The sequence below is a fragment of the Rhinolophus ferrumequinum genome (genome assembly GCF_004115265.2).
Source record: "Rhinolophus ferrumequinum isolate MPI-CBG mRhiFer1 chromosome 5 unlocalized genomic scaffold, mRhiFer1_v1.p scaffold_110_arrow_ctg1, whole genome shotgun sequence".
Classification (NCBI taxonomy): domain Eukaryota; kingdom Metazoa; phylum Chordata; class Mammalia; order Chiroptera; family Rhinolophidae; genus Rhinolophus; species Rhinolophus ferrumequinum.
Window position 1 is genome coordinate 11,460,098 of NW_022680355.1, and position 26,738 is coordinate 11,486,835.

At 44.8% G+C, this 26,738-nt stretch overlaps 1 protein-coding gene across 1 annotated transcript in view; it reads right to left on the reverse strand.

The window, feature by feature from the left end:
• Window positions 1–4,389: 4,389 nt before the first annotated feature.
• The window catches only part of LOC117019087 (aldo-keto reductase family 1 member C15-like), a 53,790-nt gene continuing 31,441 nt past the window's right edge, over window positions 4,390–26,738 (reverse strand). The window contains exons 4-8 of the mRNA XM_033100499.1: window positions 14,532–14,604; window positions 13,779–13,886; window positions 10,382–10,459; window positions 9,476–9,598; window positions 4,390–4,544 (exon numbers count right to left, since the gene is read on the reverse strand). Of these exons, the coding sequence (XP_032956390.1) occupies window positions 4,509–4,544; window positions 9,476–9,598; window positions 10,382–10,459; window positions 13,779–13,886; window positions 14,532–14,582 (396 nt within the window). The 5' untranslated portion in view covers window positions 14,583–14,604 and the 3' untranslated portion in view covers window positions 4,390–4,508. The remainder of the gene's footprint in view (window positions 4,545–9,475; window positions 9,599–10,381; window positions 10,460–13,778; window positions 13,887–14,531; window positions 14,605–26,738) is intronic.

The window sequence follows — 26,738 nt, forward strand, 5'->3', positions numbered from 1 at the left end:
CTGTATGTCACATGTGCAACACCCCCCAAGTGTGCCTTGACTTTGGTGTTGGGCCAACACTCAGGTAGCAGCACATCTGCAGGCACCATGGTTCCCAGGATTCTAGCTTAAATGTTGTGTCCCCCAAACCTGATTGCAGTGGACCGGACTGTCGGCACGCCATTGAGGAACACTAGGCTGGTGAACATTTTCAGTTCAGGAGTCTGACTGGAGTCCAGGTGTGTTCCTGAAACATGGCTGGTTTAGGACTGTCCCCTCGGGTATGGCTCTCATGCAGGTGTCCGTGATTTTATGAGGCTGAGAACTGCAGCATATGCTCAAGGGACTTGCCGTTGGATTTCCTTACGGCTCCTTGAGGAAACATGGCGCACCTGCCCCTCCTCCCCAGCAGTGTGCTGTCTCATCGTCCCCTTCTCTATTCTGCCTCGAAAGAGTCATTTAGGTTTCTAGATCATTGAGGCTATGGTTGGTTGCCAGTGTTTTAACCATATTAGCTTGAGTGAGTTATGATAAGACCAGGCACAGTTCAAGAGAGAAAGACCTGGAAAGTGGAAAGATTGTTTATATTCACAGTTCCCTGGGGACAATACAACATGCCATACAAGGCCATTCAGGGGACACACCAGGGCTGGTCATGAGGCTGAGAGTGAAGCTGAAAGCATGTGCCTTTAGTGTGGCTTCCAATGGAAGGAGAGGGACAGTCCGGATAGTCAGGCTTAGGATTGGCCAGCTCTGTTTCAGAGTGGCACCCCTGCCTCCCAGTGTTCACTAGAGAAGCTGGCTGGCCCAGGGGGGCTTTTCTTGACCAGTCTGGGTTAACGCATTTGGAAGGGATTCAAACTATTCCCAGGTGTACACAATCAGGCTGAACAAGAGAACTATATGTCAAGGGCCATCAGGATTTCCCAGCCCTGTAGGAGAGTGGGGTGTGGAGAAGGGAGAAGGAAGAAAGTAGGAAGGCAGGATAATAGAAGGAGAGTGGAGGGAGGAAGAGGACAGGGCGTCCTTGAGCCATACGTAAGTAATGCTGGGCCGCTGTTCAGCAGCACACCTGCTCATCCCAACCTCCAAACACCGTTCTCTCTCTAGTTGCGCCACAAGTAGATAATTGCTTTTATTCCCTCCTCCTTCAGTCCATAGAAAACTGTCAGTGTCTACAGAACAGCAAATATTTGCTCAGGATATATTGACATTAAAAAAAAAAGTTAGCAATATTCATCCCGAGGAAGTGACCTGTTTTATGGAATGAATTCTCTGATGTGAGAGTGGGTTGATTTTTGGGTTCTGTGTGAATGGCTGGGGAGTGAGGGGCCACGGGGCGTGCAGGCCGAAGGTCAGGACTGCATTGCTTTGGAAGATGGAGGAGATGGTAAAGCTGTACGGGAGGAGGGATGGAAAAGGGAATAGGGTGTAGAGAAGATATGAGGCACTGTTGTTACCCTGGGGGGAACTTGGGGGAAGAGAAGAGAGATGTTCAAGGAGATATTCATGAAGTTTTAACTATGGTGTCTGGTGACATTCATAACCCACGGAATTTTAAGTAAAATCCACTACATTCACCATTGTGACGTGGAGTGGGTTCTGTTGAAGAACAAAATGTGTCCCAAATGTGGCCTCAAGATGAGTGAAGAAGAAAGCTGAAGCTCTTTGGGGGTTACTGTGTCTTCTGCATCATTTTTTATTCTAGTGTCACCCAGTACTACTGTCAAACCCTTAGAACCCACTGGGGCTCCTGCTCAGAGGATGAATCAGCAATTTTCACAGAAATGCCTGGCTAGGTGCCAAGTGCAGGGGTGTTGTAAAGAGAAAACTGTTAGCTTCCATGGCTGCTTTGGTTAGGATACAACCAGGTCAAGAAAGTCTATCTCAAATTGGCTTAAACCCCACAGAAATGTGTTAACAAGAAATGGGCATAACGAGAAGTCCCAAGGAAAGGCCAGCTCTGGGTGTCATCCATGGGAGGTTCAGACCTTCCCGCATAGTCCCTTGGCTCTCCCTTCTGTGTACCGACATCGTCCTTGGGTGGGTAAGGCAGAGCAGCCAATTTCAGACACCATGTCACAACAGGATATACCTGGTTGAAGAGGGGCCACCTGTTTTTAAAATTGCCTTCTTAGAAGAATATTAGAAGTGAGGAAAACGCTTACAAGTCTCCAGCACAGTTCTCATGTGTCACCGGCCAGGATTGGGTCATAGTCATCTTCCTAAGGTCATTACATGTCAAAGGGCAATGGAGTGAACATGACATGGGCGACCTTAACAAATCATCTGGAGTGAAATGGGTGTTGACCCCTGAAATCATAGTGAAAACACGACAGTCTTGACGAGCGGTCTCCAGCCTTGGCCACGCTCAGAACTCCTTGGTGAGCCTTTCGAACATAGTGATACGTAGGCTTTACTACGGAGCTCAGGAGCAAGAATCTCCAGTGGGTGTGGGGGGTCCAGCTTTAGATTAAAGGGTCCACTTAAATAAAGGCAGAGCAATTGTCTTGATTGTAGAGACATTTGTCTTGTATGATCGGTACAAGGACAGACGAAGAGGTGGAAGAGCCAAGAGGCCTCACCCTGCAGCAAATCTATGTAAAGGAAAAATGGAGAATGAGTGGAGCCAATAAATTTCCAGTTAATTTATTACTTCACCTAATTTGAGTATGTAAACTTCCTGGGAATTCAAAGGATGAAGACAGGACAGTCTCACTGACTACAGTTCTTGGTGAATCAACAACTTGATGGGCTGAGATATAGTAGAAACACAGAGAAAGAGAGCTGATCAGTGCAGAGGGTGCTCAAGTTAGCATTTCATAGTGGAAGCAGTTGCAAGTCATAATATGACACCGGAATGATGCTCTAGAAACACGTCAGCTCCTACAGGTGCTCTGCTCAGAACCCACAACATCGTTCTCCCTCTCCCTCAAAATAAAAGTCCTTTGGAAAGTCACGTGACAGAGCCGCCCTCCCTCTCTGGCCCCTGTCTTCTACTCACACCTCCCTCACCCACTAAACTCGGCCCATGTCAGCCTACTTGCTGTCACGTAAGGATAATGAGAACGCTCTTCCTTCTTGGCCTTTGTGTATCTGTTGCATGTCCAGGAGCATCTCCTGCATATCTACATAGCTCACTCTCCTGCCTTAATTTTTGATCAAGAGTCACCTTGGCAGTGAAATCTTTTCTAACCATCTTATGACAGCACCGAACACCTCCATCCCCACCACCACGCATTCTCCTCTCTGCTTTACTTTCTCCACATCACTGTCAAGATTCATGAAAGACATAGGGTTTTAAGTGGACTCATGAGCTAACAAATGAGCTTGCTGTGGTTTCAATGATGCTGATAGAAGGATAGTTTATTACTCACAATAGTAGCTGTAGCCAAGTGACAGCATTTCCCTCAGCGGTGTGGAGATGCTGCTGACATCTAACACTGTGCGACCTAAGGTTTACAATATGATGGCACATTATGTGGCAAAAATGCTTCCCACAGTGAGGAAAGGGGGTGCTTGGTCCTTGAGCCCTCATTTCTATCGTGTGAAGTGCAGTGGCTTGAGTTACAGGAGAAAAACCTGAGTCTCAGGAACCTGGATGCGTGAGAGTGGGCACGAAGCATCCCACCCTTTCTCTGGAGGGAAGTATTTTCTTTATATTAGTGGATAGTAAACATGCCTTCCTTCCTTTCTCTTGAGGGAGCCACTGTGTCTAGATTCCAAGGTGTGTATGTGTAAACGTCTTGAAAAACTAGTGCCTCTGCTTATCAGGCACATAGCGTGTGAGAGCCTATAGACCGACCTCCCCACAGGCCCTTCCTCCCTGTCTCGTGGCCTTCTTCCTCCTCCAGATTGTGAACTCAAGGCATTTCCTATTTGGGTTTAATTCATGTCTATTTTATTTCTTGATAAAGCAATGCCTGGCATGTAAAGGACGTTCAATAAAGGTTTGCTGAATGCATGGCAAAACATACAAGAACAAATCACAATGCCAAAACATAGGCAGGTGATTAAGAAATTAAATACATTCATAAGATGCACTACTTTACAACAGCAAAATGTAATACTGGAATTTTCAAATAATATTTTATGATAGCTTAGAAAAAATAGTTAGGCTAAGTAAAAAAAAAAGTGTACCATCTGTAGGTTGAAGATTATTTCAATTTTGTAAATAAACATGCACACATTTGTATAGGAAAACCATGAAGGAAAATGTACAAAAATTTCCAGAATTTTTAAATAGGCTAATTACAGGTCATCTTTGTTCTTTTTCCTTTTTCTTATATATCCTAAATTTTCTGTAATTGTGTGTATTATTTTAATTACCAGAAAAAAACCAACATTCTTATTTCAAAGTCTTTATTATTTCATGAAACTAATTTTCTTTTTTTTTTAAGAAGAAAGGCAAGAAGCCAGAAGCTACAGGACTGCTTTTAATCACCTCTGCCAAGCGCAGAAATACTCTCCACACACCTGAAGCAAGAGATTGGTAGAACTCATGGTGGATAGTTCACAGTCAATATTCTTCAGCAAACGGATAATAAGGGTGGTGACCAACGGCACTGAAAGAGAAGGAGGGATACTCATTTATTAACTCGGTCCCGCGCTGCTGAAGAGACGGTTTCCCGGTGGATGCAGTCAGGATGGGCTAGAAGCCCCACATTTCCAGCCACGTCCCTCCTCTACCCCGACACACATCCGTCTGTGTGCCCCCCACATTCACACGGAACAGAAACACCAAGGCACAGGAAGTTTGCTTTAGATCACAGTTTACCAGAGGGAGAAGGTGTAGGAACTGTGCCTGAAATGGGGTTGTTTCAGCCCAAGTGTAGCTTTTGTCCCTCGGTCGTGACAGTGCTCTCAGAGAGGGGGTCTGCTGCTCTTTTGCACAGGTTCATTCAACCATACAGGGTCCCCTGTGAAGGGACTTCTAATCTATTGAGGAGGTAATATGTGCACCTAAATAACCATGTCTGCAAAATGCGATTTCTGTTTTCTTATCACTTATCAGAATACTTGTTATTCAGGAATTAGCATTCCTGTTCTTTTCCCTTTTTGTCCCATGTTTTAATTTTCCTTATAAAATGTGTCCTTTTTGACTCAGTTCCATTACAGTGTGCATTCTGGGCAATTCCATGCGGCAGGAGCGGTTGACAAAGGGCCAGGGAGATGGGTGCCACTGGACGCAGGGCCTGGTGAAGATCAGAGACTGGTAGTTGAAGGCGGTGGTACAGAAGTGACCTCCCACCTTTCTTCCTTTGTAATACCTTTTATCAGAACCACGGCACAGCTTGACAAACAAGGAGAGTGTTGAGGTCTCTCTTTTGAAACTAAATCTTTATTCTGTACCTAAATTTTATTCCCTGATCTCTCAACTCCCAAACTTTTCTCAGTTTGATTAGTCTTCCTTCTCTTCAACCCTGAGACCCTCCCAATAACTGAACAATGGACTACGTTGGTGGGTGAGACAAAGTCAAGGAACTAGGGGTTCCCAGGGGCTAGTCTCCTAATGGACAAAGGCGACACTGAGTAAGTCTTGACTCGAGAAACCAGAGAAACCCAGAGGATCTGATGTGGGTGTATGTGCCGCTGGGGAAACTTTAGGGTCAATTAATTTCAGGACGCATTTACAATTCAGTTTGGTGACTCCACCGCTGAGGAAATGGGATTTGTGATAATAACAACAAAAAAGGCCAACGAAGAGAGAAATTTGGAAGAAATAGATGGTGTCTTGGGAAAGGAATGCCCACTAGGGGGAAATGCCAGTGACACTAGGGGAGGAGCTGGAAGCGTGGCCGCCTTACCACTTTCCCCCGCCTCCGCGCACTAGTCTTCATGGGCCCCTCCTCCATAAACAATATTGACGTTATGACAACTGTTAGGATAAAAATGAACGGAGTCCAGGCTGGATTCATTATTACTAGTCATTATTAATACAACCATGTTTTCTCCTGATTTCAAAAAGAATTAAAGATGAAACATTTTCACAGGCGCATTGTAAACAAGAGTATGAACGGAGCCACTTTAAAATGAGTCCAGACCTGCCACCTCAGAGGAACTGCCTGGCACATCTGATGCCTCAGACCTTTGGGATGTTAAAACAGGACAAAACAACCTGTGGCATGGGCCTAAGCCACCTTGTGTCCCCAAGGACTGTCTGCTAACATAACCAAAGAGCGGACGTTAGAACTATTAAGCTGATGACTACTGGACGAAACATTAAAAACACTTTAGGGTTAGCATCACCATGTCATGTTACCCACACCGATAGCAGTGCCTTCCTTCTGTGGATGTCACTGTCCCCCCTCCATTTCTCGTAAGTACCCATTGCCTTGGTCTCCTCATCGGAACACTATTTGGGCTTCTGCCTGAATCAGTGTTTCCTGAATAGCTTTTCTTATTGATCTCAGTAAATGCATGTTGCCTCTCCTTTTGAAAAGCTTTTATTTTTAGATTAGCACCCCTAAAAGTATAGTGAGTGGGTCGTAGGTACTGTGCTTTCCGTGTCGAATGGGTAAGTCAGCCCTGAGTGGAAGTACACGAGGCACAGGGATTAGGACCTAAAAGTCATGAATTCACCATGAGGCAAACTTTGCCCATTTTACTTATGGTTTGTGTCCTGGCTCCAGTCACATTTCTGTTGGGTCAGGGACTGAGCCCTGGAATAAACCTCTAGTCTGAGGTCTCCAGGAAGCTCCTGTGTTACTTCTATACCGGAAATAAGGCCTGTCTTCTTAATTTAGCTAAGCTTGGTTTCTCTGCGAACCTACATGCTACAGAAAACAACCTGGGAAAAATAAGCTACAGGTCACTTACAACTGGAATTTAAAAAGTAGGAGATTTCTGTTGAGGCTGTCAGTTGCTTTCATGTCAATTCAAAGTCAAAAATCTGAAAGGAAGGAATCCTGTTAAAGTCTCCCCCAGGGCAGCTGGCTTCTCCTGGGAACATGAGGATTTTCTCGCTGGGCAGAGACAAGAAGAGCACGTGGGAAGCATCCCCTGCTATCCCTTCCAGGGGCACTGGCCTGAGGACGCTGCTCCTGGGTTCTCTGCCTCATCTTTCCTACTCTGTCTCCTCCTTTGCTCCGCTTCACAAAACAGAGGCTTACAACTCAATCCCAAATCTTCCTAAGTGAACTTTTTGCAAGAGAAGAGAAAACAAATCCCCCTGCCCCCTTCTTTTCCTAAACAAGCTCGAGATAGTTGGACAATCTGGACAAAGTACCTGCTGACTGGATCAAGCTTTAGTCAGGTTTTCCCTTCCCCAGCACCTCCTGAATTGAACGCAGCCTTGAGCTTTAGAAGGAAGAGCTGACCCCTGCAAAGGGCCCTCCAAGAAGCTATTGACCTGAGGAAAAAGCATTCAGCTGCACAACTGCTCATCCCAACCTCCAAACACCATTCTCTCTCTAGTTGTGTTTTCCCTATAAAAGAAAAACCTTTCCGATTGGTCTTAGAGACACTTGTAGATCCAACATTCAGGGAGTTCTCCCTTTTGGATAAAGTCTCTCTTACTTAAATCCAGATTTGTGTTTTATTTGGCGATGCATAGCCCCTAATGAAGAGTCTATTAATAGCAAAGCAGACAGCTCTTTGGTGAGAAATATTAAAGCGGGAAGTACATTATTTCAGCCAGGGGACAATTTCATGGAAAACTCAGTACCTCTATCTATCTATCTATCTATCTATCTATCTATCTATCTATCTATCTATCATCTACCTATAGCTATCTTCTACCATCTATCTATTTATCTACCTATCATCTACCCATTCATTTGTCATTCATCTTAAAAATATACTCCTTAAGTGGCTTGGTTGTCATGGGGACATCTATTAACATATTGAGTTAAATTAAAAAATAAAATGAGATTTTTTTTTTTTCTGATTGCTTTAACAATGAGATTTAGATTGGCCTGTTAGGTATTTCCATAAATTGAATGAACTAAATCTATCGTTCCAAGGCTTTGGAGCAAATATATTATAAATAATATGCTTTAAATGTCACCTTTTGTAAATGTTAAACTCATGATGAAATTTAGCTGTCATCTTAAAATGGGATAGACTTTACACAGTTTCTCATGAGGTTTACAACAACGTAAGTTGAAGACCACTGATTGATCTAAGGGACCTGGAGACATGGGAGTGAGAGTTCAGTTGGCGGGGGGTGCAGAGGGTTACTTGTTCATTTGATAATTCAGTCCGTCTATAAACCTATATCTAGCTTCCTACCTGCCAGGATCTCTGCTGGGGAAAAGGTGCTAAAGGATGACCCACAGTGAGTCACACTACATTTGGGTCTGACAGTCTAGAGAGCACACTGACATATAAACAAGCAATTTTAGTCTAACAAGGAGAAAACTCACTGACAGAGTCAAGCCAGAGCTATGAGATCCACAAAGGTGCTGGGGTGTTCCGATGGTTTAACAAAGCAGCTAATCCTATCTGGATTTGATATTGAAATACCGACATCGTAGGAATGGAACAGTAAAACCAATTATGTGGGAAAGTGTTTGCTTATTTGTTTGTTTGTTTGTTTGTTTGTTTTTAAAGGCCTAGTTTCTTTCACAAATAAATTAAGAGAGAGAAAGAAAGGGAGGAAAAGTGGGGAGGAGGAAGGGACATATTTTAACATATTTTGAATTACGTATTTCTACAAATAGATTCCTAGAAGTAAAATAACTCCTGTGAAGAGTATAAATATTTGAATGGTTTCTTGCATAATTTTCAAACCATTTTACAAAAAGGATACACAATGTCATAAGATCCTAGTGATTGAAAATTGGCAGCATTGTTATTTTTAAAAAGTATTTCTTTTAATTCTGATGTATCCACTTCCTCACTTTTCAGGGCTTTGCTTTTTCTCTGGCTTGTCCCTTCACCACTCTGACTGCCACGGAGAGATTCCCCATCAGCTCCCTGTCATGAAGTCCCATACCCTTTCCATCCTTGGTTGGACTGGTTGCTCCCCGCAGAATCGACCCCATGACTCACGCAAACCTTTTCAGCCCTCTTTGGCTTCCCTGACACCACACACTCCTCATTTTCTCTCTCCGTGTCTGCCAACTCCTATTCAGTCTCCTAACCAGTGCGCCTTTGCCTGACTCTTAAATGCTGACTTTCCTGCCCTCTTCCTTCTCATTCTATGAACTTTCCCAGGAGAGGCAGTCCATTTCTGTGAGTTAAATTGCCACCCGTGAAGCCAAACTCCAAAATCTATACCTTTCGCCCTGACTGCCTTTCTGAACAACACTGCCACCTACCAACCCAGCATCTCCACTAGGACGTCTCCTGGGACCCTCACACCCACCTCTGAGTAACTGAAATCACGCTCTTCCCACTCCACTCAACCTGTTCCTTCTGTGGCATTTATTACTACAATAAAAGGAGCAGTCATCTGTACAGTTGGCATCAAGCTAGAAACTTGGGAAGTGTTAGCTACGGAAGAGGGTGTGGAGAGCAGAAAGCAGGGAAGCCCCAGTGGGCACGGGCTCACTTGGTTGCAGACGGGCTTGTCCTTGAGCCCTGGCTTGTTCAGGATCATCCCCAGCTGCTTGGAATTGAAGTTGGACACGCCAATGGACTTGGTCAGACCTGCGTCCTTATACTTCTCCAGGGCCTGGGGAGGAAGGATACGTGTGGCAAACCTTTAGTGTAGTTTGGCCCTTTCCTTTCACATGGAGGTTTTTAAAAACTGGAAATCCATTTTAACACATTTAACAACTGACTGAACCAAACCGTTTTCTCGATTGGATATATTATTTCCTAATGTACTTTATTGCTGTGTATACATATGTTGTGTCCTTGAGTCTGTAACATGCACACCCAGGACAATAAAGAGACATTAAGGTGCTTTTAAATTCTCTGGCCTCCCTGCTCTCTTCCATGGTGCCTATTTTGCTATTAGGCACGTCACAGTTCCTTAAGAAACGGTGTCATAGTCAAGGGCAAAGGGGAATTCCTGCTAGTAGGTTTTCCAGCTTCCTCTTTCCTAGGATGGTGAGACAGGTGCACGGGGTGTGGTGCAGATGGGCAGGCTGCATGCTCCTTCTGCAGCCCACCCTCCCGCTAAGCAGACAGCAGCGTCCCTCTGGTTGTTTGTCTGTCCTGGGGTGGGGCTCTGACTCCTCCAGGGTTTGCTTCTGAAGATGCCCCATGTAGGGCTCACAGCCTCAACCTTTCCTCTCTTTAAGACCACAGAAGTTTAGATTAAATAAAAATACACCTCCCCGTCATCCCATTCAAGTCCTTTGCTTTACAGATGAGAATACCGAGGTACAGAGGGGTTTGACGATGTGTCCGAGGGCAAACAATGGATGGGGCGAGAACCCCTTTCTTCTGACACCCATCCAGTGGTGGCCACCTTGTGGCAGTGCCTTTGGGTGGCAGTAGTGGCACTTACCTCCCATGTGTCACGCAAGTCCGCTGTCTCTAAAATAATTTTCCCACTGGCATCCTTTGGCATAAGCTCCTCCCCAGGCTGGAATACAGTGAGGAGAGAGGATGAACAAAAGGTTGTTTTGTTGGTTTTTTTTTTAAGAATGACCTTCCTGATGCCCAAGGAGCTTAGTGACACAGCTTCAAGAGGCTGTGATTACGAATCTGAGTGTGTGTGTGTGTGTGTGTGTGTGTGTGTGTGGTGTAAGAGAAGATGGGGGAGGAAGATGAAAATCACCGGTGCTTGGGTTTAGCACCCTTGCTTCTGAAGACGTAAGTCAAACCCAGGGGACAGGAGGGTGGGATTGAATACAAACAGCCCAAGAAGGGCCTGGTACAGTCGCAGTGGTTTGGAAGGATTCGTGGGGCCTCCATTTCACCACCTCTGACTTTGCATTAAGAGGGATAACAAGCTGCTGACTCTGGGGCGTCAGAGGCGATGGTTCTGAAGGTGGATTCTCTCTCCTCCTGATCATCACTACTTTGGTTACTTCATATATACAGTGAATGCTTACCACACATTTTAAGTGCTTTACATGCATTATCCTTTAATTCCTCAACAACAAGCCCAGGTAAGTCCCATGACTCTCATTTCTCACATGTTTACTATCTAGCCTGGGCTGCTCTTCCTGCACTCGTCTGCTCCTGGGTCAAGGTCACTCTGCTCTTTGTTACAAACTTAGCAGCTTGACACTAATATAGGGAGACGGGTTAAATGGCAATCATAATACAGCACGTTACATCAGGAGGCAGAGGACATATAGACTCCTAGGAGAACATGTGGAAGCAGGCAGCTAACCCAGCCCAAGTGTGTTAGAGATGCAGTGACCTCTGCATGGTTTTATGATGCCTTCTGAATGTTCAAGAATTGTATGAAAGTGTATTTCATTCAGCAATAAATACGTATTGAGTAGCTATAACGTGCAAGACACGATTGTAGACGTTACGAAGAAAGCAGACCATAACACTTCTGCCCTCGTGGAGCTTGCTTTCCAGTAGTAAGACCATCAACTAATTAATATATAAAATGAAGACCACGTTCTGTGATGAGACATACTGGTCGAGAGGAGCATTACAGCAGATGGTCACTAGGTATGAAGAGTGCGCTGTGATATTTCTTGATCTGTATTACAGGCTCTTCCTGTGAGAACCTCCCGCTCCTCCATTTCTCACTTTTCTGGATATTGGTGCATGTTTTCCCCACTGAACTTACTCACTCTCCTATTTCCTGTGAAAGCCTGGTCTGAACAGTAACTGTGAAACATGGTACCCAAGTCCTCAAGAAACTGAGTGAGATTTGTTCTCTCAGAGAAAAGCCCACTGTCAGCATCACCCTTGTAGCTCCATCTCCTGGGTTTCGCTTGCTGGGACACACTTGCTGGGTTTTGTCTCAGGGCCCAGCAGATAGGATGATGGAATGAGGAATTTCTTCTTTCCCATACTAAGTCGGTTACCCCGGAGGGAAAAGGGGTGTCCCAGCCCTTCGGTATCAAGTACCGTCTAAGAAAAGGCAGGATTGTTTTAAAGCATTTTGGTGGAAGGAAAGAATAATAATTATTGGTACAAAAACTAAGAAGGGTTGGATGGAGTCCAAGTTACTCTGAAAGGAGATTTAATGAAAGAGAGGACAAAGTTCAGTTAGGTTTCTGTGATTCCGAAGGAAAACGTGACTCAAAGTAATGAGAAAAGTATTCACATTGCATGGGAATAAAATGTCAAACTCGTACATAATCCTCGCTGAAAAGGTGGGGCTCCATTGTGAAGCAACAAGGGAAAACTGCCCAGTGGGCTGGGAACTCTTTTTATCCTGACTTTACCACCCATGAAAACAGAGCAGAAGCAAAAATGGCCATCAGAGCTCTTCCCAGGACTCCTGGAGCATTTGGTGAACTCCATACCTCTTGTCACTGGAACGTGTGAGCAGGGACATCTTCAACAACCTGCCCTTAGTCCCGGGCCAGGCCCCACCCCAGCCGGGCCGTGGTGCCGTGGACCTCCACGTGGCTCCTGCTGCTGAGACAGTATGACTAGGCCCTCACCAGGTTCTCAGCTAGGAGAGCATCTGAGTCACACAAAGCTTGAATCCCAGCTGAGGTTCTCCCAGAATGGCATGGGACTCCCTCCTTCTCACCACCTGGGTCTTTGCTGCAGTGTCACCTCCTCAGAGAGGTCTCCTCTGCTGAATCACGCTAGTCAAAGTAAGGCCCCGTTGTCCACTGCCTCTCTCCGCCTCACACCTCTGTTTTAATTTCTTCAGAACAATTGGCCACTCTCGGAAATAATATTATTTACTCATTTCTTCGCTGGTGTGTTTTCAGACATATTACGTCATTCAACACTGTAACCCCTGCACCCAGAAAGGTTCCCTAGCACGGGGCTGGTGCTCAGTAAATATTTGTGCAATGAATGAAATTGAGCTCCGCACAGAGTCACTTTTGCTAGTTTTTAGTTATTCTCTGTACTGCTCTTAGAGCCTGTGAGCCCCAAACTGCCTCCTAAGTCCTTATGAAAAGTTGCACCCAAAAGTCTGCTCTGCTCTAGGAGACTGACAGGTCCATCTAACTGGGAAACAGAGTAACAGCATCTTACACCCCTCTCCTCAAGGCCAGTACTGATAATGTCACTGACAGTTTTCAGCAGGTATAACTGTGCCCAGCTGAGGGACAAATCTAGTCAGAGAAAACAGCAGCACAGTAGGCTGGCGTGTCAGGCGACCACAGGAACAAAACATACAAGGGCCAGACAACTAAGTTCACTAACCTAATTCTCCGACCTTTCGTAAGTGGGCTGGTCATGACCATGTGCGAGACAGCAGCCCTAAGGAGGTCCCAAGATTGCAGGAGATATTTTGAGGGAACAGCTCTACCTAGGAGCCAGTCAGGAAGAAAGAAAGCATGCTGACTTTTTAAACAGAGGAAGTCTAAATTGAATATTCAAATGGTGGGAACATCTGGGAAACCAACCAGGGAAGAAATGATGACACCCAGAGGTTAGCAGAAACCGGCAGGCACTGCTTGCTGCTCATGTAGGTGAAGAAACAAAGGAAGAGGACAGTAGGGAGCCCAGAGCTGGGGGGTGGGGAGTGGAGGAGTCCGCTGGCAGGAGCTGCAACCACTGTAGGCCCGAAGGGTGGGAGCTGTAACTACTGACAAGATGGAAGGTGCTGTTGCATTCCTCAAAACAGGAGAGGAAAACACACTGACTTCTCCCTCAATTTCTAGTTCCTCAACACCAAACCCAGCTGGAAACCAGCAGAAAGGGAAGCCAGGACACAGCCTGCAGAGGGCAGGCCTCCTGGCTATAGCCTCAAGAAAAGGTGAAAAAGGGTCTGAGGGCCAGTAGTGTAATGTCAGTCAGCCTACCTGTTGCTGATCCAGCATCCAAATTTGGGTATTGATGAAATACAGCTTTTTTTTGTACTCCACGCAGGTGGGGCCAGAACAGCAGACTTTTTTGTTGTTGTTTTCTTTCTTTTTTTTTTATTAGTTTCAGGTGTACAAAACAATGTAATAGTTAGACATTTACACCCCTCACAGAGTGATAATCCCCCTCCCCCAATTTATTACCCCTCTGACATCGTAAATAGCTGTTAGAGTTCCGTTGACTCTATTCCTTATGCTGTACTCCATATCCCATGACTATATATATTAAATTATAATCGACATTCAGTATCATTCAGCTTTAGCTTCAGGTGTACAGCGCAGTACACCGTCCATGAAGTGGTCTCCCTAATAAGACAAGTGCCCGCCTAACACCCTACAAAATCTTTACAACATTATTGATTATATTCCCCAAACTGTCTTTCACATCCCCGTGGCAGTATTGTGACTACTAATTTGTGCTTTTTTTAATCCACTCCCCTTCTCCCTCATCCCCACCCCCTCCTAACAAGCAACATCAGTTTTTCCTCTGCATCTCTGAGACTATTTCTGTTTAGTTTACTCATTCATTCAGTCCTTTAGATTCCACATATAAGTGAGATCATATGGTATTTGTCTTTCTCTGTCTGACTTATTTCACTTAACATAATGTTCTCTAGTTCCATCCATATCGTTGCAAGTGGTAAGATTTCTTTCTTCTTTATGGCCAAGTAATACTCCATGGTGAAAATGTACCACAGTTTCTTCATCCAGTCCTCGACTGATGGGCATTTTGGTTGTTTCCATGTCTTGGCTATTGTGAATAGAGCTGCAATAAACATAGGGGTGCATATATTTTGTTTGAATTAGCATTTTGGATTTCTCTGGATAGATACCTAAGAGTGGAATTGCTGGGTCATAGGGTAGTCGCATGTCCAATTTTTTGAGATACCTCCATACCACAGCGGGTTTCTTAAATGTAACAGTGTGAACTGTGTGGGGTAACTAGAATATGTTGAATCTTGCTCTTGAGGAACTGCTAGAATTCTTCAGCATTCACAAAAGTCAGGTCACCTTTGCTAAAAGTTAGGCTTAGCACAGGTAGGGCTACATAACATGTCCTAACCATATTCAGTTCAGCAAATATTTACTGAGTATCTCTTACATGCAAAAGACTGTTTCTAATTTTATTTTGAGGTCACTCATATAGGAACAAGGGTGAGAGTTTTGAAATTTGCTTTTGTGGGGCTGTATCCTTAAATCCTTCCTTGACACTAAAATAACAGCAACCTTCTTTGAAACAAGGACATAGGAGTAATTATCGCTGGATTTTGAAGCCCATGGTCCCGGGCAAAAACTTCTTCCCAACCCCAGCCTAGAAGTCCAAGGATTATGCTGTGGATTATGTATGCCACAGAAGACATCAGGAATGTGAGTGCCGATGGCTCTGCCATCTGTGGGTTATACCACGGGAGCCCAACAGACCGAATCTCTGGGTTTTCTAAGGTGCAGGCAGGAGAAACCCAAGCAGAACACATTGGTCTTGTTCATTGGGCAGACTGAAATCAAGGCACAGGAAGGCTGAGGAAGGTGGATATTGCGTGGCAGGTGCCAGAAAACAGGGAGCTATATAGCAAAAGAATCCCAGAATCCACATAGGAGCCTTCTTGACTGTATGATTACATACTGAGATGTGAAACTCCACAAAGCCACACAAATAAGATGAGGAAGCTATTAGCTGAACAGGTCCCAGAGATGGTGAAGAGCATGGACGTGTTTGAATTTTAACCAGCCAGAGTGGAGAATCTTTGTTGAACACATGTGGAATTCAGTATAGAACCTACAAGATTAATAATGTAAATTCTAGAGGAACTACAAAAAAGGGTAAAAGAGATAAGCTAATAAGTTAAGAATGAAGCTAAATATACAACTAATAGAGTGTAATAAAAAAGAAAGCAGAAAAAGAGAACAAAAGGAACAAAGAACAGATGAGACAAACAGAAAACAAATAGCAAGATGGTAGATTTAAACCCAAGAGTATTAGTAATTACATTAGATATAAATGGTTTAAACCCTCTATTTAAAAGTCAGAGATATTCAGACTGGATAAAAAGCAAAATCTCTTACATGCTATCTACAAAAAACAAACAGATAACACTGTCTCTATTCACAGATGACATGGTTATCAATATATAAAATTCCAAAAACAATTTTTTAAACTAATAGAACTAACATGTGAGTTTAGTAAGGACATAGAACAAAGTCAGTATTTAAAATGGCATTTTTATATACTAGCAATAAAAGTCAGAAATTGAAAAATGTTAATGTTTCATTTCCTATTATATTAAGAGACAACATATTTAAGAACTAATTTAAAAACATGTGCAATATTTGTATGCTAAGATATACACAATATTGGTGAGATAAATTAAGAATACCTAAATAAATGGAGAGATACACTCAATATTGTTAAGAGGGCAGTTCTTCCCAAAATGTTTCTCTAGATTCAATGCAATCCGGCTGAAAATTCCAGCACTTTTTTTTTTAGAAATAGACAACCTGATTTTAAAATTTATATGGACAAGTAACAGAATTGGAATAGTGAAAACTATTTTGAAAAAGAAATAATTTGGATGATTCAAACTACCTTATTTCAAGAATTACTATATAAAGGTACAGTAATTAAAACAGTGTGGTATACTAAAAAGATACGTATATAGACCAATGGAGCAGAATAGAGTCCAGGAACAGATGGACACATGTATGGCCAATTGATTTTCCATAAAGGTGCCAACGTAATTCAAGGAGAAAGGAAAGTTTTCCACACAAATGGTGCTGAAACACTTGGACATCTTTTCATCCAAGGGCAGAAGCTTCCCAACTAGTGTCCCAGCCGCCAGTCTGCTCCCTCTTCCAATCCAGACGCACAGAGCAGTCAAGCTATCCGTCTGAGACAAGGATTCCCCTTTGAGTCCTTCACTGGCTTCCCACTGTCAAGAGGAAGTCATTCTCCTGAGCACGCAGCCTCTTGCGGACCCACCTCTTGAGCCTCATACCTTGGCCTTCCTCCCCTTGCACTCTATATTCTAACTGTATCAAACTACTTTCGGTTCCCCATCTTTGTTGTGCCCCTAGGAAGTTCCTCTGTCTGACTTACAAATCTTCTTCACCTGTCCTTCAGTATCATGCTGTGGTCCCACCTCCTCCAGGGAGCTCCCCAAGATAGTCCATGACTAGGCAGGGACCACTCTGCTGTGTTCCCTTAGCTAACATGCTCATCCCTAACTTTAGTACTTGTCATACTTTATTATAATTGCCTATTGACATATCTGTCTCTGTGTCTCTTATGAGGACAGGTGCTACATCTTGCTAATTGTGTCCCCGGCCTCTAACACAGTTCCTGATGCATAGTAGGGCTCAACAACTATGCACTGAATGTTGTCATGTAGTCATCTCCTGAGCTTCCTACCCCACAAGTAAAGAGAACAGATATTTCCCAAACATGGAGCTCCTCTAAGGGATGTGAAGAGCTGTCCATATTCCTTGGTAAAACATGAATTGATCCTCGTTCTATCTGAGGTTCACGGTCAGAATCCCTAGTGGCAAGTTCTAGCTCCACAGCTACGGGCAAGACTCATGGGGAATCCTGTGAGGAAAAGGGAGTTTGAGTGAAACGAAACATTTCAGCCTAAAGTAAACAATGATGAAATAGCGACAATTAATCATTTTAGATACTTGAGGTTTTCTTATACAATCCTCCAATCTGTTATTAATCCTCACTTCGGACAGGGTAAGAAGAGCTTATTTCAGCCAGAAGGATTTCAGGCGGACATAAGGAAAGTGGTCCTGGCAGAAGGATTGTAAAGGCAAGTTCAGCGTCCTCTCTTGTAGGGGTGATGGGCTGGTCACATGGCCCTCTGTGCAATGCGAAGGGAGCTTTCCTAGTATCTAGAGAAATAAAAACATTAAACAACTCTCATGCCCAGGGGAAAGAGCCCACTGAATAGATAAGCTGCATTCACTCCACCGACCTACTTCACCAATATTTGCTGAAACAAAGCAAAATAAACTTCCACATAGGGTCTAGTGTACAGGACTTCCCAGCACGTTTTAGTCACTGCTTCCCTCTAGAGTGTGGCCATGACATTACAGTAGCCCAGGATTCTGACCACCAACAGACAGGAAAGAGTTAGAGCACACTAGAGTCCACTTCCAAATTCCTTTCAAGGAGCTTATTTCACAGATGAGGCAACTGAAAAGCCAGGTGTCTTGCCCAAGGTCACACAGCTAGTGGCTGGCAGAGATGACTAGACTGCAGCATTTCTGTCTTCCATTTTGTGCCATCTCAGCAGTTAATAGGCAGGCAGGGACGGCATGGGACTAAGGGTTCCACGAAGGAGGCACCCCAGGTCCCTGTTAGGCTTTCAAAATTCAATTAGCCAGTAAAGCACGGTGCTTGCCCTCTAGAAATTTGTGATCTAAACCAGAGAGAAGGTGATGACATAGCTCCAGTAAAACACAATCCGATTTCATGCAAGCAGAGTCCTCCTGGGAGACAATCTGCATATTAAACCAGCAAAGCTGGAGAGTTAGCAGAGGCCAAGTAACAGGGCTACTGTGCTAAACTAAGGATTCCTAATTTAATCCTGGCAAGATGGATGGCTCTTGAAGGGTCTTAAGCAGAGAACTATGGACTGCTTTCGCATTTAGGAAGGCCACCCTGACTGAAGCTGAAGGACAGCAGGACTGGAGACAAAAAGACAGGCAAAGTTTTATTTTGGTAATACACAATATGTGCGATAAGGCCTTGAAGACTCCTCATTTTCTAGCTTAAAGAACTAACAGGTTGACAGTGTTATCAAGCTTTATAGAGGACACAGGAGAAGGATCGAGAAGGTTTGTGAGGTCAGAGAAATAATCGTTTCATTTCTGGACATACTGAGTTTGAAGGCCCTACAGGACATCCAGATGGAAATATCCAGTCGACAATTAGACAGGCAGGCCTGGAGCTCAGGAGCAAAGTTTAGTTTTCAGCTATACAGAGGGTGCCAAAAATAAAATGTATACACATTTTAAGAAAGGAAACAAACTATTAAAATTGTAATACTCAATATATGCCGATAACAAAAGAGGAATACAAGTCACGTTTGACTTCTGCAATTACAAGAGGTGCTCAAAGTGGTTACCATCAGTGTCCAAACACTTCTGATCACGGCAAACTATTGCTTGAGCAACGCTGACCAAAGTGTCCACTTGTACACATTGTTTTGCACCCCACCCCCGGTAGATTAGCTGAGCCTTGGGGATACATGGGGCTGCCCAGGGAGGTCGTGTGCGATGAGAAGACAAGAGGGTGATCGGTGAGTCCCCACATTATAGGGTGGGCAGAGATCACGTGTGAGAGGAGAGTCAGAGGATAGCAGTAGGGTCTCACATCACAGAAAAGAGGCAAACAGTTGCAAGGAAAAATGCGCTAAACACTGTCAAATGTTGCCCTCCCCTCAAAAAATAATGTCAATAGTGCTGATGGGTCAGATAAAGCAAGGAGAGAGAATAAATCTAACATGAAGTTTGCTGGTGTCCTTAAGAAAAAGAATTCTTTTCTCAAAGAGGAGAAAGCCATCGGGGTAGATCCAAGAGAGGATGGAAGGACAGGGAGTAGAGATGATGGCTACAGACTTTTTCAAGCACTTTTGCCAGGAAGAGAAATGAGAAAAGGATCGGTTCTCTTGCTCTTTTGAAGAAAAGTTGCTTTTAACGAGCAGTTTCTTTTTAAAGGGAAGTACAGTCCCAGACCTATAGGAACAATTCATGAATACCATTTTCATATGTTACTCTTCCTGTAAAGTATTTATCTTTTACAAGTGAAAATGGTTTTACTCCCAAGATGTCACTCTTTCCTGTTTGGGCCACAGGCCAGCCTGAGACAGGCTGCAGTTATGCGCCCATCGTGGAGGCAAAACCACATTGCACAGCCAACAAGCTGAGGCTCTGAGTCCCTCTTGGTTTTCACTGTCCCATAAAGGAAATTTTAAGCACAGCACAAAGACTCAGGTGCAGGATGCCTCTTAGTTAATATTATCAGACACAAGGAAGAAACTGAAGTAGCAACAATGGACTGTCTTGACCTTGGAAAGTGTGTCAAATGATATCAAGTGCCCCATTACTTCCAACAGCTCACGAGAGAATAATATGTATAAACCTACTTCTGATGCTTGCTGGAACAATAAAGCATCTTTGCTGACTAGGGGTAAGCATAACTATAAGAGGTATATTTCAAGAACTGGCACCAACTGCAAACCAACTGTCCATCTCTTCCCAGAAAGGGAATAGGTGCTGAAGTTTTTCTTTCCCCAAACGCCACCAATGTTCTAGGTCAAGAGTGGGAAGATAGGATAGGAGAGGGGGATTTAAGTGGTTGAGGGAAGAACGAAGAGCGTTTCTAGAATCATCCAGCTAGCATCAATCTTAGAGGCCATCCAGATAGCACTCTTGACTCACTAAGGCCAGTGGAGCTGGGCGTCCTCTGGAGCTCACCCAGCACGTGAGTGGCAGCGCTGAGATTATAACCCCGGTGACTGGTGCTTTTTGCAAAATGTCACACTGTCCGGAAAGGCAGTGCCATCTAGTGGTACAGTGGAGGTGGTTCTGGAGCCAGACTGCCAAATCCTAATCCTGTCGCTGATTCGCTGTGACTTGGGGCAGCTTCCGGAAACTTTCCTTCATCTGCAGTAAATCGGATGAGCTACTTCCCCTCCTGGGCAACACTGCATGGGAGTGCTCGGACACGTGAATAACTTCAGATGGGAAAGCACTAGCTCATCATACCATTGGCACTCGGTGCGTGTTAACTTGACGTCACTGCCTCTCTGAGACATTCGAGTCCAACAGTTGGACAACGACTCTACCAGCAAAGAGCCTGGGATTGTGTAAAGAAGAACGACAAGTTTAAAAGTTGCAAAAGCTCAGTAATCATTAACCTTTGCTGCAGGTCAGTGGCAGCCGTCAGCGACTCCCCTGGAAGAACTGAACTGGCAGGCCTAGTTGCTGTCCTTGGGGCTACACAGGCAGCCCTTGCGGGTGGCTTCAAGGTTGAGGGGAAAAGGTCAAGCACAAACGCCCTGGGAGGGTGGCAGGCAGCCAGCAGACCCTCGGGGAGGGGATGGGGGCATGTGATCTTAGCCAGCTAGCAGGGCCTGGTGTCAGCAGAGCTCAGGGCTGGAGGTGGAAGTGGGTGGAGTGAGGTCTGGGGGAATAAGAACAGCCAATAACAGCCCTGAACAGCCTGTGGGCCAGGCTCTGTTTGCCTGCTTCCAGATCCTAGGATAGGTCCCTGGGAGAGAATCTGCAAGGAGCTCAGGGGACATCAGAGCCCTGCAGGTCACAGGTCCCCTGGTGATTGGCTCCCTCCGCCCACCTGTCAAATCTGAAGTCGTTTTGCTGAAAAGACAATAACCATGCCAGCCAATATTGTGAGAGTGCTATCATCTGAATATTATGCTCCCCAAGGTCATTTTCCGTACTCTCTAAGTAATCGCCTTAAAGTGGACTTTTTATCAGTTTCTGTCAGTTCACTTTGATATGCCTGAGAAGTGTTAGACTGTAAAGCTCAGTAGAAGAATAAAATACATTTCTAAACTTGTCCCTTCTCATCAAGCATGCTTTGTCTTCATTCATTCATTCATTCATTCATTCAGTGAATACTGCATGAGAGCTCTGTGTCAGGCACATAAAGAGGGTGGGGGGGAAAAAAGAAGGTGGAGACGTAGAACCCCTGCCTGCACAGAGGGCTTTGTGTACCGGGGGAGACCATGCAGTCTGTGTATGTCTGAATTTAGGGTCCCTAGAAAGACCCAGAAACAGAGAGCTCCGTGCAGAAGGTTTGGGGAGAATATTCTTGGAAGATACAGCTGTGCGGAAATGAGGCAGGCAAGATGGGGCTGAGGGAGAAGTGGACCTACAAAGCAGCTGAAGCCTCAGCTACTCCTGTGGAGAGCTCTGGAGTGCGGATGGTCTTGCTGAGTTCTCGCAGGTGGAGGCAGGGGGCTGCTGGGCCTTCGCATACCGGCATCAGGGGTCCTGGCAGTGAACGCCTCTGCAGGGTGGGCAATTTCCTGCTTCCAGGGGCAATTCCCAGTGCAGGGCATAGCTGTGAACCATCCTGCCAGCTGAGGATGTCTAGAACTATAGACAAAAATCATCAAGCACGGTGGCTTCCCCCTCACACTTCATGAAGAGCAATGGGCCAGGGAAATGGGACGGACTTACCAGGACCTTAGAAAATTCCAATGAGTAGGGCAGCCAACTAGCATATCCCAGGCAAATGAGAAGTCAGATAGCCTGATCTAATGCTTCCCTGGCTCTGAGCATTTCATCACCCAGCAGGGCAGCTATTGCCTCATTAACCCTCTGATTGTGACCACTACAGTTAGAAGAGCAAACAGAGCAGCTAGAGAAGGAAACACCACCTAGTCACCCAAACGGTGAAGATGGGGCCTGCAGTGCCGAAAGGCGGTACTTACCAGGGCAGCAAGTTGTCAGCTAAACCCACCCACGTGGGCCTGGTTGAGAGGCCGGCTGTGTGTCAAACCAGCACTCAAGGGAAGGGGAGCCAGACTAACCCGTTTAAGTAGTTAAACCTCTCAATGGCAGCCACCCAGTGCCCCCTTTCTTTTTTCTGCTGAGCAGCAGTCTGAGAATATTACGGAGTCCAAGCAGACTAGTCTGCAGCACCTGAATGTGTGAGGGGAGGCTGCTGGGCAGGGTGCAGAGAGAGCGAGCGCTGTGTTCCTGTGGCAAATATGTTGGTGAGCAGAGCTAAGTCCCATGGAAGCACGAGCTGTCAAGGGAAGAGCAGGGGTTAGAAGCGATTCAAAATTTGTCTAGTGCAGTCCCTCATTTGATAGAAAAAGACACTAAAACCCAGAGAGAAGAGTTGACTTGCCCAAGGTCACATGGCTAACTCATGACAGAACTCACATTAAAACTTAGATTTCCTGATTTCCATTCCAAGTTTCTATCCACCTCTTCAAAGAAAATGGAGGAAAAGGAGAGTAGTAGGTGACAAAGCAAGTAAAGAGATAAAACTAGAACTGAAAAAGGAGGAGAAGAAAAGGGTGAAAAATTAAACTGGGAAAGAGATACAAACAGGCAAAGAACAAATAATCATCAAAATTGACGCAGATGCTAAAATTCACGTACACAAGAGGAGCACTGAAGCTAAATTCCCAAATTTTCGCTTTCACGTTTAAGCAAATGAATGCATGATTTGTCACTCTTGTAATGAAGTGGGTCACTTGGACCAAAAATTAGAGACCAAACAGCTGCCTGGGACCTGGGGCAGGGAGGGACCTGTCTGCTTGTGCTCACATCTCAGCCCACAGGTGGGGTCAGGAGGGCACAGTCAGAGCCGGTACCAGAGAAGGGGAGGGAGGCTGACCCCAGGGTCCACATCCCATCCCTCCTCCATAGTGTTCAACGCCACTGACACCTCTGGCGGGGGGGACCTGAGGCGGGGGGAGTGAGATGGCTTCGCTGCCAGGTTATCTCATTTTGCAAACATTAGTGATAAATCTATTTTGGGTTGGCAAGTGAAGCAATTACATTCTTGGTGGCAGGGGCACTTAGTGCTAAGCGAAAAATCTGACTTTGCCGGACAAGAGAGACTCGTGTCATTACTCACATCAGGGTCCCCACAGCCCGCTATCGCTGTCCTCACCCACCTCGCTTCCTTGAGCTGACTCATTCTTCGTCTCATTTCTCTGTGCAGAGTTTCCGGAAAGGGTGTACTGGGGGTCCATAAAGTCATTTATGTGTTGGTTACCCAGGAAATTAAAAATATGCCATAGGACGAGGGCACAAAGAGTGAATTTATTTCCTGTGATGTTACTGGATCCTAAAATTACTGGTGAAATAATGTCAGAAGCAGGTTGGTGCGAAAGTAATTGCAGTTTTTGAAATTATTAACCTTTTAAACTGCAGTTACTTTTGCACCAACGTAACAGTAAGGCTGACTGAGCAGAAGTTAACTAGCAGAGCAGGAAGAGGTGGAGGGCGGGTCAGGCATTTGGTAGAGTGGGGGGGGGGGGAGTCAAGGCCTTTGATCTCTTGCATCCCTTGTGAACCTGTTTCTACCTTTCTAAGTTGTTCCAACCTTAAAACCCGAATCCGGGGTCTCCCCTGTCATGCTGACTCTGAGTCTCCCTGCCCTTGGCTTGATGATCTAATCCTCTGTGTTCCTGACCCGACTTCCTGTTTCTGTCCTAGGATTCCCCTCCCCACTCCTGATCCAGTAACAGTAATGTCATGCAGTGCTAGGCACAATGCTAAGCACTTTATACAAATTATCTCATTTAAAAATTCTGGCTCTCTGGCTTCAGTAGTAAATGACCATAGACCCAAGGCCTGCCTCCCCTGGGCCATTGGGGCTGGTGCAGCAGCTCAACCAAGGCGTGTGCCTCAGAATCCCCAGGGGACCTTTGGCAAGATATACATACCAGGATCCATCACAACCTGAAATAGAACCTATTCCTAGGAGTTCCCCGTATAGTCGGAAGGATGCTCCTGGTTAAGAGCTGCAGATCTGGGCTCTGGAGGGCACCTGCCTTTGACGGATCCTGTCACACCAGGAAGACATGAAACTCCTTCTCCTGACACGGAGCACCTGCGGTGTCCCCCATCTGGGTACAGAGTGCATCTAGCTTCTTCCTCAGACCTTCTGCCACACATTTCATTCCAGAGTTTTTAAAAAAGTGATTTGGGGTTAAGCATTGGTTCAGGCAATCCCCATCTCAACTGTCCTTCTTAGACTGTGCTCAGAAACCCCTTTGGAAGAGACCATCTGAGTCCCTGGGAGAACTTTTGGGCATGTCACACCCATCACTCAAAAGGTCCTCAAAATAAAAATGCTAATGACAACCAGAAATAGGATTGCTCTGCCCGCAGATTTCATGGTAATAGGAGACAGCCTGTGAAGCCTTCATCTAAAGGGCAAGGGGAGGGGCAGTTTGCAGCAAAAGCGAGTGGCAACCCATCACCTGATAACGTCACCCAACCCACTAGTCTCTTTAATTAAACATTAAATAGGACAGTAATTAAAAATAATAATAATAGCTGGGCTGTGATGCTGGGAAGAATGTATGGGAGATGAGGAGGTGGCGCCCTTGACCTCATCCACTAGGAGAACAGGTAGGAGGTTTGTAAATGTGGAAGCCACTCCGAGCAAGGTGTTGAGGGGAAGCAGAGAAAGGTGGCAACTTCCATTGTTGCCCAAGGCAAACAAAGGGAGACAAAGCCTGCTGTAGAGCAGACCAGTCAAGAGCAATCAGGATCTCAAACCAGATAAGACTGAATTCAAATCGCAATCTCTGCACTTCCTACCCATGTGATCTCAGGGAAATACACAGCTTCTTCAACTCTCAATGGGAAGAATCATCGTACCTGTGTCACAGGGCAAACGTTGTGTGTTAATAACCAGACAACTTAACTTCATTAGCAACTTTAAAATAATCTGTGTAAAACCTTGCCTCAGTGCTTAGCACTGGGTACGAGTTCGACAGATGGTTGATAATGATTACGATGACATAGATGTCCCTTCCAGATTTCTGCTTCTGAACCCTTGATGAACACCAGGCTTCATTACTCAGAGCCTCGTTTTCTCCACACACACGGAAAGGAGAATAATTACCTTTGACCCCAATCCTACTTAGATCTTTCTTTTTCCAAAGGGTTAAGATATGTAGGGCAATACCCAGGAAAAAAACATCATTGACTTTCAGCCTTAAAAAAGGAGACCCAGCTGTTTGAGATAACATGGATGAATCTGGAGGATGTTATGCTAAGTGAAATAAGCCAGACACAGAAAGTCAAATGCTGCATGATTTCACTCATATGTGGAATCTAAAATAGTTGAACTCATAGAAGCAGAGAGTGGAATAGTGGTTGCGGAGAGTGGGAGGTAGGGGTGGGAGATGACGACATGTCGGTCAAGGGGTACAAAGTTCCCTTATACAACATGAATACGTCTGGCAATCTAGTGTACAACATGGTAACTACAGGTAAAAACTGTATTGTAGACTTCAAATTTGCTAAGAGGGTAAATCTTGTGTTCTCACCACATACGCAAAAAGGAAATAGTAACTATACAAGGTGATAGATATGTTAATGAGCCTGATTGTGGTGATTATTTCACAATGAATATGTATATCAAATCATCAAATCATACACTTTAAATATATCCAATTTTACCTGCCAATGACACCTCAATAAAAAAAAGATATTGACGGGTGTGAAATGGTATCAGCATTCCTACCTTTATGTGACTTCTAGCAAGAAGATGTGAAACCCAGGGAGCCGACACACAGAATATAGCACATCTAAAGGATCCAGGAGCCAGAGAGAGGAAGTGGTGAAACATTAGGAGTACGTGCTTGATGAGAAATACTCTTGGAAGAGAAAGATGAGCACCTCAATAAAAGGTAAGAAGGGCGTCTAAGGACATCAAAGAAAAGCACAAAAAGACTTCCAGGGGCATACCCAAAACCATGTTTTGAATTTTAAAATTTAGCATAGGAAAGAAGAGGATGGTCATTCACTGTTGAGACCAAGTGTAAGAAATATGGCAAAATAGAGAAAAAATGAAATGAAAATCAGAGTGAAAAGGAAGATACTGTCAGGGAGGAAAAATTTTACTCTTCTCAGTTCTCCTGGTTGGTCTAAGAAGTAACTTGACATGAGATAGATTAACAGGAGAAAATCAAATTTAATTTTGTACGTTTGGGGGCTCCATAAGAATATGAGTCCCCCAGGCAGTCAGCAAATTGAGGTTTATATGCCATCCTGAGCTAAGAGGAGGCAAGTGGGGATCTGGAACTTCAAAGGGAAAAAAGACAATTGGGGGGGTGGGATGGGGAAGAGCAAATGTGATCTGCAGAGACAAAGGGACATAGAGAGGAATGTGAGCAA